Here is a 16,841-nt window from a genome sequence, read left to right as displayed (position 1 = left end):
GATCATTATCGTCCCAATCGACGAATCCTTCTGAGGTCTCGAAAGCTTCCACACTCATCCTGTCAATATACAGCGTAGGCCAAGGAGCCGATGAGCTGGTGCTGGATCGCTTGAAGTGACGAAGATCTATTATCAGGTCGTTTTCGTCCCGATCAACGAAGCCTTCTGATGCCTCGAAAGTTTCTCTGTTTTCTTCCGATGTATAGCGTAGCCCGAAGAGTCGATGAGCTCAGAATGTCGGGAAAATATATTGTATACGATACAGTGGTGCACTTCTTCTTGCCCGCTGGCCCTTCGGATGTGTTCGATGGCTTATAGTGTCGATATATATACGCAACGACGGTTAAAATTGTAATCACCATTCGCGACACTGTTGCAAAGCGTCGAAATGTCGCACACCGTTTTGGAGATTATATAATTATGCACTGATTGGCACCTTATCCATTGTGTATAGGTGAGAGCTGTCAGTGGTGTTGATGAAGACTGGGCCAGCCAATCAAGGTCGAGAAGTCTCGTATATGCCATCTCCACCGAATGATAGATGGGGTAGTATAGGAATGGTCTCGCAGCGTATATACCGTGCCGGGCGAGTTGCCGTAATCAGAATCGTCGGCGCAGGCCTTCTCCATGGGGCTTGATTTCAGTATGTCATAAAAATCACTAACGCGGCCACAGATCATCGGGGGTGGACTGCACGTGAACGATGGAGACTAAATGTCCCGCGGAGTTGTGCAAGGGCGTCTCGGAGTTGTTGAGGCATCATGGCGTGATTCTGTTACGAGAGACAATGCAATAAGGAGTCGTAAGGGAGCCACGAACGAGGCGGCTTTTGGAGAAGAGGGTGACGCGAGTCAGAACTGCTGCGGAGATGCAAACCGCTCGGTCGGCGCGTTGGGTGGGGGGCAAAGGAAAGATTAATGAAAATTGGCATGAGGATAAGCATAGAGGACAAGAAATGTAAAATCGAATAAGCACAAAAAGGCGCTTTATGCATAATAATCGAGGGGATGTGGTTGGATGGCCGAGGTACGATCTTCCGGCACAGTGAGCCGATCGAGGGCTGGATCGTCGCCGAGAAGAGCTTTTTTTTTCAACGCTATTCTGTCTTGTTTCCAATAAGAATGACAGAGTGGCAGGTTGCTCGACGGACTTCATCCGAGGCAAGACCGGTGACCCAAAAGGTGATTGTATCCCCATGGTGTGCCCTGACCAAGTGGGGTTAGTTTTCCTGAGTGGCTGGAACCAGGGGCTTTTTTATGCTTACTGTGGGTATCTCGGCGTTAATGAGCTTGGAGATGCCGTGGCAAAGAGAGCCTCCCCCGGCATGCCGAAGCCGAATGTATGCCCACGACGGTCGGGGAATTCGGAGAAGCCGGCTTATGCCACACCCATCGTAGCCGGTATTTCCCCGGGGGGGTTTTAGAAAATACTCCGTATGCAGGCTGAGATTTTCCCGTTTCGCTAGGCGAGATGAGGCGGATGTTGCTGCTAGTCGATCTCATCCCGCCCCAAAACTTGAGTGAGGCCAACTGGACAGGCCCACGTGGCACCAAAGAGAAAAACAGCACAAATGAGAGTCATAATGAAGAAGAACAGAAATAATACCACAAATAAGATGGTGTGACGTATAATGGAAACAAATGAAGGTCGTGCCATCGGAACAGACGGCTTCTTAGGGTTGTTCCCCGCTCGTTAGACTAAACCCCCATCCCCAAAAAAGAAAGTGATCAGGTGAGGCGATAGAGGGTCCCCAAAGCAAGGAATATTACCCCTCCTTGACAAGTTATGATGGAGAGTGTGAAATGAGCGTAAGAAAGCGGTAGAAAGAATGTGGAGGAGGCAAAACTCTGAGTGGGGATACATCGTTGACAGAAGGGAAGCAGACAAGAGAATGAGGTTACATCAGAAGCAGTATCAAGCAGGAAGATAAGATATGACTAGATAGGAAGAAGAAAGTATTGAAAGAATACAGTAGCCATCTAAGCTTCGAAAGAGAGTGCGATGAAGATGAAGATGATGAAGATGATAGAGATAGAGATGATTCAAAAGTGTGTATGATGAGCTGATGAGCAGTCAGATCGATGCTTGGGACCTTGCTGAGTATGGAGAGGAGGGGAGAATGCGAAGGAGAGATTTGGAGAGTAAAGGAGGGCGTTTTTATACCTGAGAATCATCAGTCATCAGAGTCCAGATCATCGTTCACAGTCCAGTGCCTCCGTTCACTCTATACATGGGAATGAGAGAAAAAGTCGTGGAATGGGGGCTTCAAACCGTGGAATAAGGGCCCAGATCGTGGAATGAGAGCCTCACGGCGTTACGCTGAACATCAGGATTCACATATTCTCGTGGAATGGAGACATCTCTCGCCCCGAATAGGAAGTGGAGATGGTGAACGGTCGAGAAGTGTGAACGGAGGCAAGAGTGAACGAGTCAATGCGACAAATACCATTCCACGCAGTCTCTCGTAATGAACATCACACTACGAGAAAGTCCGTATTGTGTAGCAAGAAGGGATCGGGTTGCTGTTCACGCAGGAGAACGTGGGCCATTACTAGTTGTCTACCCTAGGGAACTTCCGGTGGAATCACAAATGAAAAAAAGGGGATTGTAGGATATGGAAAAGTCTAATTCTAAATCTACAATGTATCCCAAACGCCTGTGTAGCTAGAACAACAATCCCAAAGGAGTCGTAAAAAGGCTGACACAAAGAATGAGCGCTCAATATAGTGTATGCATATAATCGTTTCACCAGAATTCACCGCTAGAGATGCAAGAACATTGAAACCTAAAAGATGCTGAGGCTAAAATATGAGACAAGAAATGGAAAAGGAACCAAGGCGGTGTGAGGAATCATTCAGACACATCCTCATCTTGACCCGGCCACATGATGTCCTTGCGGATAACGGCCCGGATGGCGCTAACCAAGACAAAGATAAACATGATGATGACACAGAGAGACATGGCGGTGGCCACGCCCTTGACGCCTGGGCTCTCAAACATGTTGGCCAGGGTGATGGTGGCGAGAGTGAAACCCGTGTTGGGGAAGACCATGGCGAACCAGTTGAGGTGGAAACCCTTGGGCGGGGAGCGGACGACAGCAACAACCGCAATGCAGAAGAACCAGAAACTCAGAGCCCAAAGGAAGATGGCCGCACTGACAGCGAGGAACAGCATGACGCGTCCGTCGATAACAGCATGGGGATCACCGACGATCTGGAAGTCATCAGGCAGCGCCTTAGCCATACCAACCAAAGCGAGGGCAGTAAAGGCAGGTGGGCCAACACAGATGAACATGCCAGGTCTGTGTTCGGAACTCGGCAAGCCGACCTCCATGAGTCGTCCGATGTAGTGGGCGTACATCATGAAACTGATAGAGAAACCAAGACCCTGGAAGGTAATACCGGCGATGACCATAGGTATTCCATCACTAGCTGGCTGTCCGCTTGCGATAACGGACGCGATGGTACCGCTAAGCATGACAGGGAAGGCTGGCAGAATCCATGACGGCATCATGGTGTGCAGCTCGTATTTGTGGGTGGCAAAGACAAAAGAGTACTGAGCGACGGCGGTGATCATGGTGAAGCCACAGTAGATCCAGAAGAGGACTTGGAGACACTTGGTAAATTTTTCGTTCGAGTCATCACCAAAGCACTTGTACAAGCCAGTGATCATGGTTGCAATGGAGAGCCAGAAGGTCGGGAAGAAGAGACCTTCACGGTCATGGCCGAGAGACTCCAACATGTTCTTATGCAGGATGAATCTGATGGCCATGAGAGTAGTAACGATGACGAAGAATGCAATGTTGAGACAGTAGACTACCCGGGCAATGTCCTTCAGGCCCTTGAAGTCATGAGGCTGGTTGACAATTAGGAGGGCCAACCCGCCGCAGCTCATGGTCAAGGTATACCAGGCCCAGGTAAAATGGCGTAGACGCTCGCGGAGGCCCACTCGACCTGGTTTCTCGAATGTATGGTTGACGCCTAAGTCGGCTTTGTGATTGACAGATATCTCGGAATCATGGTTGGCATGTTTCTTGGTCTCATGGTGGAAGGTTTCCAGATCCGAACCAGACGAGCCAGGGAGGCCCGTTTCAACGTTCATAGTGCCGATCGACTATGGTCTATACGGTGATGTATAAGATATGAGGTGAAGAAATCAGAGATAGGAATAGAGAAGAGGTGTGAGGCAGTGTAACTGATGGAGAGCAAAAGCCACCGGCTTCCCTGCTCGTGAACAGTAGGAGAATATCAAGAAGTAGACAATGTCTGGTTCAAGTGCCTCGAAAGGAATGAGCCAGCCTTTTAACCAGGGAGGGGTGACCAGGCCTTAGCAAGCTGAGCGGACCCGTACTACTATTGTACACCGGGGGCCCACAGCGAAACAGCACGGAAAGACGTTTTGGGATACGGAGAACTGATTTGATAATTGTGGAGTGGATATGAAAAAAATTCTGGTAAGACAGGGTGTTTGCTCAGGTGATGCAATGGCTTCTGGAAGAACCAATTGTTCCACGAGCTCGACTACCAGCGATGCATTGCACCTCCAACAGACAGGACATTCCACAGGTCATATAAGACTACGCATCAACCCCTATGCTTTGGGGCTACAGTAAGGCAGTGCTTCTTGGGCTGCCAGAAAGATCGTCCTTCAAGTGTCAACACAGCATAGCCAAGAGCATAACAGCCGACCTGCAGGGGCATGGCAAGAGCGGTTGGCTCACCAGGCGAAGAGCATCACAGTCTAGACTTGAGATAATCAGTATCGCGGGGCCCAATATCTAGGCGTATGTAATATCCAAATTAGGTCAGGAGAATTAGGAATCATAACAAGGGGGGGGCCACCATATTGCCAAGGCGGACAGGGATCCACGGCACTCAGTCGAAGCATCATAGGAGGCGAAGGTTGAACCTGATGGCTAGGGGAGCAGATGGTTCATGATCCTCAACCTTCCAGAGACTCTCTTCCGCCAAGCCATGCGAGGTTATGGTTCTGCATCAGTGGGTCGGTATGCGTCGACAACGTCAACTGGCAGGCAATTCAGTTCTGGGTAGAAGAATTGATGGTATGCGCCACGCACTGTGTTATTATTATCACAGAATTTTACCCGTTTTGAAGAGTTGGGGTCCGGAAATTCCCCGAGAGTGCGGACGTGCCCATTGCCAGCATTTGTCACCGCAGAATCGCTGCCACATCAGGGACCACAGGTCTGAATCAGCCAAGAGACCTGTATAACTTCGTCTCAATTTTGAACTGGTGGTGATACATCTGAGTTTGGATGAGTGTTGCTATCGGGGACAAAAAAGCCGAATTTTCGAGGATTGATTTTTTTGCCCCTGGATCCATCCCGAAACCTTTTCGGCCCATTGTGAGTTACGACATGGGCCGCGACGGGTGCGGCAAAAGGAGTGGCCAAACGGGAGACGGTCGATGCTAAGCCCTGTTCGGACCGAGGATTAGGTACGGGAGACAGGGCCAGGAAGGTACGAGACGAGAAACAGCAGTAGCAGTAGTAGCAGGAGGACCAGAGATAGTACACTTACTCAGTCGGGAGGCAGTCCCAAAGACAAGGTTGGAGCTGGGAAAGTGGAACTCGATGGACACCATCCGAGCCAATCAAGCAGGCAAACGCATTGTAGTGTGCATCCAGGAATCTTCAACGTGCGCTGATTTCTCCAACCTGTTTCGCTCCCCAGATAAGCGATGGCCAAGAGGAGGATCGACAGCGCACCATGGCATCTCCGCTGCCAAGTAGTGGTGGCTATAAAATGCCCAGAATATGGGAGAGGAAGCGAGCAGGAAGGTTTTTGCCAATACTATTAAGACTGCGGGAGACTTCTTGGGAGGTTCGGGAGTGGACAGTCAGAGAACTAAAGTCGACGGCAACCCAAAGAATGTAATGGAGAGGGGGGATCGGAAGTGGGCCCTGATCCATGCAGGTGACCCATGGATGGCAACAATGTAAAAAACAGGCCCATATACAGCATAAATTGAGGTCACCGGTGAGGGCAAAAACTGAACCCATTCAACCAACTGGATGGGGGTGGGGGGACAGACAGACAATTGGGAAGGAGAGGATGGAAAATGAAGAAGTTGATTGTGTTTGTGGGAAAGTGAAATTTGGGGGGAAGGAGCGGAGGAAGACGGAAAGGCATCAGAGGAAATCCTGGCTGGGCATCCCTTGGCACGAGTTTCCTCCGGAACGTTTGACCAGATGAACCAGATAGTAGATAGTCCAGATAGATTAGACAGTTAGAGATAGAACTGATCTTCTTCTTACTCCTTCACAAAGTCAATCCCGATCCTTCCCTTCCGTCTCTTGGATGCTCTTGGCCGGATCGTCGCCAAGCATGGCTCAGCCCTCTATCGAGATACTTGAGACTCGATAGATCGTTGATGAAACTATCTCGGCGTTCTTGTCCGCTGGCGATCCTCTTCTTGTCGCCTAATCCTCGAGTCGTCATTCCATTCTGCGACTTGAATCCCTTATCTCCTCGCCTACTTCGTGGTACTCCGGAACTCCTGGAAAATGTGATTGCCTACGACATGCCAAGCCAGTGGCGATGCACTTCCTCATTTTCCCCCCTTAGAGTGCCTAGAGATGAAGCGCGAGTTTGATGGCCACTATCTACTAGGATTCCGTCAAGGCGACGACATCGGCTGCAGATGATGTCCAACGCCCAGCTCTTCACGGCAACCCGGATCGGCTTCTGGACCCCCTGCAGATGGACAATGGCCCGCAGTGACACGGCTAGAATTAGAACAACTACCCGATAACACAACAGGGAAAGTAAGACGAATGCTGCCCGCTGCAAGACACAGGTCAAATCTTAGGCAGGCGAAGAATCTGGAACTCGCTTCGCGCGGCTTGGATCAACATGCAGAAACGCTAAACATGCACATGCAACCTGTCCCAAGACAATACAATACGCTATCAGGATACCTCATTGCGACGCAAACTCGGCTGTGCTTGTTATTACGCATCCACGATGGAGCCAGGGTAATTCATAGCAAATAATCATTCAACATCATATACACAAAAGGAAATTCGTTGTTGGCAGTGGGAACGATGAGCGCATAAACTTTGAAACAGACTCCATACACTTATCTGTCATCCCGTACGCCAGGTCATGCATCTCATGCCATCTGTCGTGCGTTGTTGGTTCTGTGGTCGTGCATATCTGGATATACATGTAGGAAGGATGGTTTGAAGTTTTCTTGAAAGAATCGTATCGAAAGAAAGAGAAGAAGAAACGAGTGGAGAGATCAGATGCAGTGCAAGGGCATTCACATCATCATCCGATACACCAGGTCCGACGCAAGTTCGGTGGTGGTGTCCAGCAAGGCACGGAAGCCCCGCGCTGAAGGCTTCAATGGCTTGCTCGACGGAGATACAAGATCACTCTCTACTGGCGGAGAGTAGGCCGCCAAATCACGCACCTTGCAGGCAGCAAAGTGCACGACCAGCTTCCGTAGCTCGTTATCCCGCAGTGTAGCGGACGTGGGGGTGATCGGCTCCAGACGAGTAGTCTTGGTGTACGTGTAGTGCAGGAGATCAAGGACCTTTCTGGCCTTGGTGGTGTTGAGGCTATGCTGCTCCTCGTCCTCACTCTCGGTGCTCGATTCCGCGAATCCCAGGTACAGCAGGTCGCGATGGAGCTTGCGGAGACAGAGCTGGGCCAGCGCAGGGATCAAGTATCGGGTCGCAAAGACGTACAGCTTGGCATGGAAGACCAGGTATGGCAGCTCAAACGGGGACCGAGCAGACATGACGCTTGGAGGCCTCGTCACGGAGCAAGAGCGGGGGTCGACGTAGTCGATGGCTGAGAACTCGTCCCAGAGACTGGTTCCTTTCTCGTTCATCCGGGAGTACTGCTGCCTGGCGAAGGAGGTGTCGATCATTGGACCCGTCTGTCGTCTGGCCGTGACTCCCTGGTGCTCTTTGGACTCTTCCCTCTCTTTCTGCTGTGTCTCTTCCTTCTGGTCTTCGTTGTCCTCTTTGCTGGGGGCGTCTTTCCCATCTTCTGGAGGCGTGGGCGCAGTGTGCTCCCAGCTCTCGGTGGGCGATGAGGCCGCAGCCGCAGTATCAGCTGGCTCCGGAGCAGGAGGTGCCTCTACAGTCTCAGGAGCTCGAGTGACATCCTCAGACACTGCGTTGGTTTCAGAAGCAGGATTGGCGGCCTCCTCTTCCGGCTTCGAGTTCGAGGGGGGTGGCGTGGATGGAGGTGTCAGGTTGGGCGCGGCTTCCTCTGCGGCCGCTCCCTTCTTCTTTTTCTTATCCTTCTTATTCTTTTTACCTTTCTTTCCCTTGGATGCATCATCTCCAATGGCGTCCCATCCATCGCCGTCATTCTGCTCCGCTGCGGGAGTTGGAGGAGGCTGCTCGCTTGCCTCTTTTGTCGCAGGTACTGGTTCTTGAGGCTCATCATCAGCAATGGCACACTCCCAGTCGTCATCCTTGCCCGGGAAACTGTGCTCCACTACAGCGGGCCTGTGCTCTTCGTCCGGACGACTCCACCCATCATCGAGAGACTTGTCGTGGTCGTCCCCATGGGGTTGGTCTACCGGTCGACCAGGGGGTGTCGGGGCCCGCGGAGGAATGGCTGCTGGGCTGGAAGGATCGTTGGAGAAAACGCCGCGAAAGGGATTGTTCACGGCCTGTTCCTCACGGTCCTCTTCGCGCGACCCCTGGGGTGGCACACGGTAGTCGCCGGTATAGGCGTACTCGCAGAAGGCGACGAAAGTTTCGACGTCATACTCTTCTAGGACAGCGATGTGATGCTTTGACTCGCGGGTCTCCCCACTGTTCATGAGATGGTCGAGTGGCTGGGAGACATGACGGGCGAGGCCGGACTGGATGGTAAGCTTGGTGTGGTTGGGGCCGACCAGAAAAGTAAATGGCGGTGAATGGACGATGCTGTATCCATCCAGAGCGTGGTCAGTGGCAGCACTGTGGTGGTTGGCATGAAGCAGAGATAGAAGGAAAGAAAAGAATCAAGCGCAGAAGCCGGACAAAATGGTGTGAGTCATTCGAGAGATCGCAATGGCTAGAGTCCCAATTCTGGTTATGATTGAAGGTCTGCACTCACCTACTAAAGTCCCGATCAGACTCCATTGGCGAAATCTGTTGCGTTCCTTGCGACTACAACAAGAATTGACTTGAAAGCAAAAAAGGGCCGACAGACAGACGGACTCAGAATGCGATTAATATATGCGATCCTTGAATACTCCTGACTGTCCGCCGAGCTCTCCACTCATACATGCGCCCTGGAAATTTTCCCCTCCGGGTGTCTAGTCCCTACGCCAAAGCAACTATAGGCGCAGGAGCCGACTAACTGGGTCAAGGCAGTCTGCTACGTGTGCATCGCTAACGGGTTTCGGAGTGGGTTGACCGCCAGCTTCTGCGATGCCAACCAACGGCCCGTTCAGTTCGTCTTATCGCGACCACCAGGTGATGCATGGGCGTCGCTAGCCAGAGATCAGCGTCATCGGACTGGCTAAAACTTGTAGCAATATTCCCTATCCCTGAGTGTAACATATGTATCCTGCACGAGCTGCAGTAGAGGGGACTTCATAGATTGGTGATGGGAAATCGCCCGTTGATCCTCATGCCCAACCAGACGCTCGCTCTCAATGCAACACACGAGACAGAATCTGCTCTCCAGCGGCAATGAAACCAACCATAGGAGTCACAGGATGGCTGGGATGGTTCGCATTCCCCACTAACGAGGCCAATCCTTGCCCATGTGCGGGAGTGGGTGTTGTATTGCTGGTTCCAGTCATATTGTTGCCCGATGGGAAGCCTTTTGCATCCCAGCCTCTTAGGGACCCAACGGCGGTCAGCTCATTGGCGTAGAAGTTCAATTGCGGTGGTGGGGGTGGTTGGAGTGCATGGTCAAGTGACTATTTTTGTCTTTTCTTATTAATTGAAAGTGCTTCATAGATTCGTGTTTGCAGGTTCAATTGATCATCCAAGTGTGCTGATGAATCAAAGACTGAATGTTCAAGTTCACTTTTTGAATCCTGGAAATGCGGAAACGTGCCCTAATCCGCAACACCGGGAACTTCCTACACTCTACGGAATAAAAATATGTAATCGTCTTTCGAGTCATTCAATTGAAACCGGAAAATAAAATAAAAATCTCTATAAAAAGGCCACAACTGTGGGACCCTCGCGGAAAATTATCCACCACGAACTGAACTAGATAAGTACAATCAGTAAGTAGTAGTTAACTAGTTAGTCCCTTGCTGAAGTGACAGCTAGATACTCCACTGACAGCACGTCGACCACGAGTACGGATAGATGAACTACTATATTATAGCTGCTTAACAACTCAGAGCATATGATTGACTACATTGATGTCCAATCATCGTGGTATTTCATCTCGGCAATATACTTTCTCCCATTGATAGTAGCAGTAGCAGTCTATGCACTCATATTTTACGTAGTAGTAAAGACTGTGATTAAGAAGGGAAAAGATTTATTGCATCCTCATCATTCTATCATCAAACCTCTATACTAGTATCACATAGATAATCATGGTATCTCTATACATCCAAAACCCCCCAAATATCATACATAACACACCATCCCTCCAAATCCCATTCCCCCAACCAAAAAAGACCAACCATCTAATGAACCAACCTAATCTCCCTACACCCCGGCTCCCACTCCCTCAACCCCTCACCCACACTATACCAAAACCTCAACTTAACACACTCCCTCCTCGCCAACTCAACATCCCCCCTATCAAACGCCTCCCCAAGAACCCTCACACACTCCTCCACCCTCCCCTGATTCTCCACCTTCAATTCATTAATCTTCTGCTCCGCAGCCACAGCATCCTCCCCGGAATCCGTCACCTCCTCAATCGTCTCCTGCACCTCCATGACCTCCATCAACGTCTCCGCATCCAACGCATGCTTCGATGCCCCATCCTCCGCCGTGACATCTATCCCGTGCATCTCGCGCAGGAGGTACTGCGCCCGTTGCAGAGGGTCCAGCAGGGTGCGGTATGCTTCGTTGATGCGCGCTGATAGCGCCTCCGCTTGTTGCTTTTGGGGACCCTGTGGGTATTTGTCTGGGTGGATGAGGGATTGCCAGCGGAGGAATTCGCGGCGGAGGTCGGCGGTGGGGATGTCGAAGGGGGAGGATGGGGGTGGGCCGGCCGGGAGGGTTTTTTTGAAGATCGTGTAGTGGTTGGTTATGTCGGGGGTGGTGTCGGTGGTGTCGGTGGTTGTTGTTGTTGTGGAGGCGAGGCGGAAGGTATTGATTGTTGTTGTTGGTGATGATGGTGATGATGATAGTAGAGATGATGGATGCTGTTGGTGTAGGTAGGAAGTGTGGGGTGTGGGTGTGCGGGCTTGAAGGATGCCTGTGCGGGCGAGCCGCGATGCAAGGCGGCTGCTTCGTAGCATTGTGTACTTTGTGTGGGTTGCTGTGAGGTGTCCTGGTTTCGTTGGACTTTGGTAGTTGTTGGAAAGATGATGCTCGGACTCGGAGATGACGGTTGTTGATGGATCGTCGGATTTGCCTCGGATTTGTTAGGGCGGTGTGTGGCAATTGCTGGCAAAATAGGTGGCGGTTGCAGAGGGGTCATGTGACTATGAGGTATATTGTTCACCGCTTTCTGTTTGAGATAGGAAACGATGGGATAGCTCCTGTCTCACCATGTCACACTCCATGAACATAGTAAAAATACAAGACGACGAGGTGTTGTAAAGCTAGATTTGATACTGAATAGCTTGGTGAAGATATATTACCGATGAACGATGTATATTCCTTATAAGTCTGGGGCGTGAATCGGATGCTACGCTACAGTGACGAATTGCCTCATCTTCACAGCTGTACTTACGAAGGACTTCACAAATAGCAATTCATGGGCAGTCGTTATCACTTGATTGTTCTATAGTACATGTACATCATTCAATTCCCCAGAGCTTCACCGTCCGGTCGTGTCCACAACTGGCAATCCACTGGGCATCGGCGCTGATGTCGGTGCTGAGGACATTACCCGCATGTCCACTCAACGTCTTCACCAACGACCAGTCATCCGCGCTAAAGATATTCACGTTCTTGTCAAAGCCACTGCTCACAAAGAAGGTGCCTGACTTCTTGGGCTGCACAGGCGCCGGAGCTTCATCCGTTGGTGTGGCACCGTCAACGTCCATGCGGCCCTCCGCCGAGGGAAGGAATGAGTCTGCCTCCGCGCCCTTGTACCATCGGAGATCGGACACCACGCTCTTATGCGCTCCAATGCCACCGCTATTCCGAACTTGACGCAAGTCCCAGCACTTGACCCAGCCATCGCCCGAACCGGACAGCACTCGGTAACCATCCACGCCCCAATCCATTCCGAAGATCTCCCGAATATGCCCCTCCAGAATCATGACCGTGCGGCCAGTCCGGAGATCCCAAATCCGGCCGATGCTGTCCAATCCGCCACTTGCCAGGAGCGAGCCGTCATTGTTAAATGCGACTGTGTACACCTCACGGGAATGTCCTTCTTGCAACAAGAGCTCGGCCGTAGTTTCGACGTCCCACAGTCGCCAGGTGGTATCGTAAGAAGCAGAGGCAACATATCGGCCAGATGGGTGGAATTCCGTCCGGCAGACACGACCGCTGTGGCCAGATAGCGTCGCCAAGGGCTGATCCTTGTCTAGAGACCACAGGCGGACATTTCCTTCACCTCCTCCCGACACTAGATTCACCGTTGACTCCGACACATTCGACGTAGGCAGCGTAGCTCCGGGAAACCACGAAAGCCCACCAACTCGATCATTATGTGCCTGGAGTGACAGCTTCTCTTCAAGATTAGGCACTGTAAGCAAGCGAATGCCACCGCCCCAGTTACCGGTCGCAATAGTTTGCCCGTCGGGGGAGAATCGACAGATACTGACGGGGCGGTCGCCCGCAATCTGGGACCCGTACAGATCGAAGTTGTGTAGCTTTTCCTTGATCGCCTTTCGATGCTTGATATGCGTGCGTAGAGGTATGGTCGATTCCTCCTTCAGTCGGGCCACACGCGCCTTTGCGCGAGGTAACGAGAAACGTGCAATGTCCTTCCGGGCCTGCAAGAGCTCGTTGGTGCCCTCCGTATAGAATTCCTCCTGCTGCTCTGCCTCCTGTTCATCGCCTTCACCCATGGCCTCCATCATTTCCACATCGCCCTCTGCCGCCGCGGCTTCTTGTCGTTCTGCCAGATCGGTCAACAATTCCCGCAGTCTGTCTCTCCGATCCGCAGGGCCTTCTCCAAACAATGTAATCGGTTCGCCCAATTCGCGTAGTCGTGCGCGCACCCGGCCATCATCCGTCGGGACCGCCATGGCTGCGGCTCTTCGTTTCCTTTCAAACTGTGACAAGATGGCTGACGCTCTTTCGGCGGGAATGCCCGCTGCGGCGGAGGGGAGGTCATAATTGCGGTCGACGGCTAAACAGATTGGTGATAAGCAAAGGGTACATCATAGATGACATGGCGACATAGGATCTTGATAGAGGCGCAATACTTACGGATGTTCGCCAAGTCAATGCCCATGTCTGTGTCCTGGTAACGATGTCAGAATATGAAATGTCAATAGGAACCCTCCGGTGCTAGTCTACACAAGTGCCAGGAGCAGGAACAGATAACGATGGAGAGGGTCGCTCACCTCAGCTTCCTCCACGTACGCCTGTCTCGACGGGTGCATCATGATGGGCGCAGTGGGTGGGGGGTGCGCAGATACTCCGACAGTTTAGATCCGACACGAACAGCCACGGTTGATTTGAATGGGATCGGAGCTTGAAGCGGTTATCCAAAGGAGATCCGTCCAGACGCGCAATAATATGGAGAATCTGGAACAGAAGGGGGGTTGGAGTCAAGGAAGATGGAGGAGTGGAAAGACAAGCGGAGGCCGAAAAGCAACAAAACGGCGGCACTTTTGCTTTCCTTCCTTTCTCGGATTTCTTCTGGCAGCCCGAAAAAGGCGGCATCCACCATTCGATCGCAACTTCCCTCTCCTCTCTCGTGACTGTTCTTTCCTCTTTTTTTGTTCTATTCTGGCCGTTTGCCTTACAGGGTGACACTGGCATGCACGATGACGACCACGTTTTCAACTCTTTACTACCCAACCCAGCGGTGTGCTGAATCGGTGAGTTTAATTAAGTCCATGGTTTTACTCTGGAGCTGCTCCGCGCCCGGAGTATCTACGCTCTTTCCTCTCCTCCATATGTCTCTCAGCATCCCCTCTGCCTTCCTACTCGATTTCTCTTTCCTTTCTCCGATTAGGCAAGCAATCAGCAACTAATCAGCGACCAGCTCAAACAATTCGCCGATCTGCTTATTCGCAATCCCTCTTACTCCTCGATGCTCGCGGAGGCGGTCGATGACGCCAGGCGGTCGGGAGTCCCGTCGGGCCCAGCAACTTGAAATTTCCAGCTTGGATCGCCTCGTCTCTCCCCTTCGCCTGGCCTCACATAATCCGCGACTTTTTTTTTTTTTTTTTCTATTTGATCAGCCGGCCATTTTTGGCCCTATCGTGACCTCTCCAATCTTTCAATTCCCCGGCGACTGTCTGGCTCGCCATTTCGCATGCTCCCCCGGTCTCCTTTGCTCCATCCCGACTACTTCCTGTTCCTGCTGGCACAGACAGGATTCAAGGTGACGATCCGGTCCTTCGCTGATGATCGCACTGGCGTCTTCCGGTAGAGCCTGCAGTAGCCTACACGCCGTTGTTAGGGACGGCTTCTTGGCCTCTGTCTCGGCTCCGAAATCCTCTGGCCTCCGATACTCCCTCGTCTCCTCCCTCGCCTCAACATCTCGTTCCCCGCGATTCTCCCGCCGTGCCTTTCATTCCACGTCGCCGTTAGACTCGGCGACTCCACGAATCTCATATCGCGTCGCCGCGTCCTCTTCCGGCAAAGGCCGCCGGTTCCATCCGGCCAAAAACACCTATAACTTCACCCCCGACCTCCACGAAGCCATTGGCGTCGCAACAGACACAGAGAACAAGGCGCTCCGGCGAAAGAGGAGGCCCGATAGTGGTGAGGATGCGTTCTTCGTGAGCAGAGTCGGCCGAAAGGACTCTGGCGCAGTAGCCTTTGGAGTCGCCGATGGCGTGGGCGGCTGGGCTGAGTCGCGCGTCGATCCAGCAGACTTCTCGCATGCGCTATGTGGCTATATGGCTCAGTCGGCCATATCCTGGAAGTCGCCCGTCGAAGAATTACGGCCAAAGAACCTCCTCCAGACCGGATACGACCAAGTCGTAGCAGATGAGACGATCCGAGCCGGAGGCAGCACCGCGTCAGTCGGCGTGGCATATCCAGACGGACGAATTGAGCTGGCCAACCTGGGCGACTCGGGCTCAGTTCTCCTTCGCCTTGCCGCCGTCCACCATTACACCGTCCCGCAAACCCACGGCTTCAATACTCCATACCAACTCAGCATCATTCCGCCGCGCATGCGCGCTCAGGCGTCCATCTTTGGCGGCGCCTTTCTCGAGGACTTCCCGCGCGACGCGGCCGTCACCAACCTCCATATGCAACATGGAGATGTCCTCATACTAGCTACTGACGGTGTTTTCGACAACCTCAACAATCAAGACGTGCTCAAGCTTGTCACGAGTCGCATGGTTCTCACGGGCGCCTGGACCGCCGATCCCGACGCTGGCATCCGTCCCTCGGAGGATCTCAAACAACTAACCAGTCCCGAGGGTCTCTCCTCTCTTCTTCCTACGCCATCCTCCTCACCCTCCTCCGACCCCGACTCTCCGAAATCATCCTCCCCTAGCACGCGCCAGCAGACCTACACCCTTCAGTCCCTCATCGCCGCCACGATTGCCGGCGAGGCCAAACTGGCCAGCATGGACATGCGTCGTGACGGACCCTTCGCCAAGGAAGCCCAGCGCTACTACCCCGGTGACTGGTATCGCGGCGGGAAAGTCGACGATATCAGTGTGGTGGCAGTAGTTGCCGTGGACGAGGGATACTCAGGATGATGAGTGGTTTTTCTGCAAAAGCGAGGCTTCTCTGCCTCCAGTATAATATTTCCTTTCTTTTCTCTTACTGGACTTTTCTTTCATGAACGACTTCCATGCACATGCACATGCATGCATTTTCATGCCGATACCTATACCTACACACCTCTTCTATACCTATACTTTCTGGTTGGACTACGTCATTCCTATATATACATACAGTGACACACTGTTGTACCTTTTCTTTTCCATTTCTTTCTCTGGCGGTCATCAGGTACTATACTTTTCTTTTCCTTATTGGTCTTGGTCAGGGCATTCATATTGGTTAAAAAAACAGGTAGAGACGGATGAAAGCAAGATAGAACTTTATTATTATTGATAGACTTGACAAGTGATACTTCACACCAGATACTTTTACTCAGAACTTAACAGGCGAGTAGTAAATATACTAAGTACGAGAAGATGACATGATATAAGTCCTTAGATAGATAAATAGATAAAATAACTACTCAACTCGCATCCACCACATACGGCACAACGGGGGAAAGGCAAGGAAAACAAACAAACAAATAAACAGGAACAGCACGATGAGTATACAATTTCGATTCATCCTTTCGGCAAAGCTGAAAACAAGAAGGAACAATAACAACAACAGCAGCAGTAGCAACAGGAGCTGGTAATTAAGCATCGATGATATATCCTCCCTCTTTTCAGGATTGGAATAAAGCAGAGTAGGGCGGGAAGTTTTGGGTCGGTGGGTGAGAGGTAAAATGAAGGGAAAGAGTAAGAGTCTTTCTTCTCGCTTGTCAATCAATCAATCCCTACTCGTGGAATCGGGAATACTGGGTGTTGGTGTTGATCATTGAGCTGCGGAGAGGGGGGAATATAGTTGC

At 51.7% G+C, this 16,841-nt stretch overlaps 5 protein-coding genes across 5 annotated transcripts; 1 reads left to right on the top strand and 4 right to left on the bottom strand.

Moving 5' to 3' along the window:
* Positions 1-642: 642 nt before the first annotated feature.
* On the bottom strand, positions 643-1,342 carry BO87DRAFT_29830 (uncharacterized protein). The gene has a single exon (XM_025619054.1). The coding sequence runs from the start codon at positions 1,195-1,197 to the stop codon at positions 760-762; it is 438 nt and encodes a 145-aa protein (XP_025480934.1). The 5' UTR covers positions 1,198-1,342; the 3' UTR covers positions 643-759.
* Positions 1,343-2,850: 1,508 nt separating this feature from the next.
* Positions 2,851-4,101, bottom strand: BO87DRAFT_305738 (tellurite-resistance/dicarboxylate transporter family protein; the record flags this gene model as incomplete). The annotated part of the gene is made up of 1 exon (XM_025619332.1): positions 2,851-4,101. The coding sequence occupies one exon, from the start codon at positions 4,099-4,101 to the stop codon at positions 2,851-2,853; it is 1,251 nt and encodes a 416-aa protein (XP_025480933.1).
* Positions 4,102-7,284: 3,183 nt separating this feature from the next.
* BO87DRAFT_424941 (uncharacterized protein) lies at positions 7,285-11,415 on the bottom strand (the record flags this gene model as incomplete). Its single annotated transcript, XM_025627268.1, has 2 exons — positions 7,285-8,947; positions 10,643-11,415. The coding sequence occupies 2 exons, from the start codon at positions 11,413-11,415 to the stop codon at positions 7,285-7,287; spliced, it is 2,436 nt and encodes an 811-aa protein (XP_025480932.1).
* Positions 11,416-11,893: 478 nt separating this feature from the next.
* On the bottom strand, positions 11,894-13,874 carry BO87DRAFT_356746 (putative pre-mRNA splicing factor). The gene is made up of 3 exons (XM_025621382.1): positions 13,645-13,874; positions 13,508-13,541; positions 11,894-13,427 (listed from the first exon to the last, which is right to left on the bottom strand). Exons 1-3 carry the CDS (start codon positions 13,684-13,686, stop codon positions 11,920-11,922), a joined length of 1,584 nt encoding a protein of 527 aa, XP_025480931.1. The 5' UTR covers positions 13,687-13,874; the 3' UTR covers positions 11,894-11,919.
* Positions 13,875-14,487: 613 nt separating this feature from the next.
* On the top strand, positions 14,488-16,351 carry ppmA (type 2C protein phosphatase PTC7). Its single transcript, XM_025623100.1, has one exon. The coding sequence runs from the start codon at positions 14,656-14,658 to the stop codon at positions 15,967-15,969; it is 1,314 nt and encodes a 437-aa protein (XP_025480930.1). The 5' UTR covers positions 14,488-14,655; the 3' UTR covers positions 15,970-16,351.
* Positions 16,352-16,841: the final 490 nt, after the last annotated feature.

The sequence above is a fragment of the Aspergillus neoniger genome (assembly GCF_003184625.1).
Source record: "Aspergillus neoniger CBS 115656 unplaced genomic scaffold BO87scaffold_12, whole genome shotgun sequence".
Taxonomy (NCBI): Eukaryota; Fungi; Ascomycota; class Eurotiomycetes; order Eurotiales; family Aspergillaceae; genus Aspergillus; species Aspergillus neoniger.
This window is presented reverse-complemented; position numbering and strand designations above follow the sequence as displayed.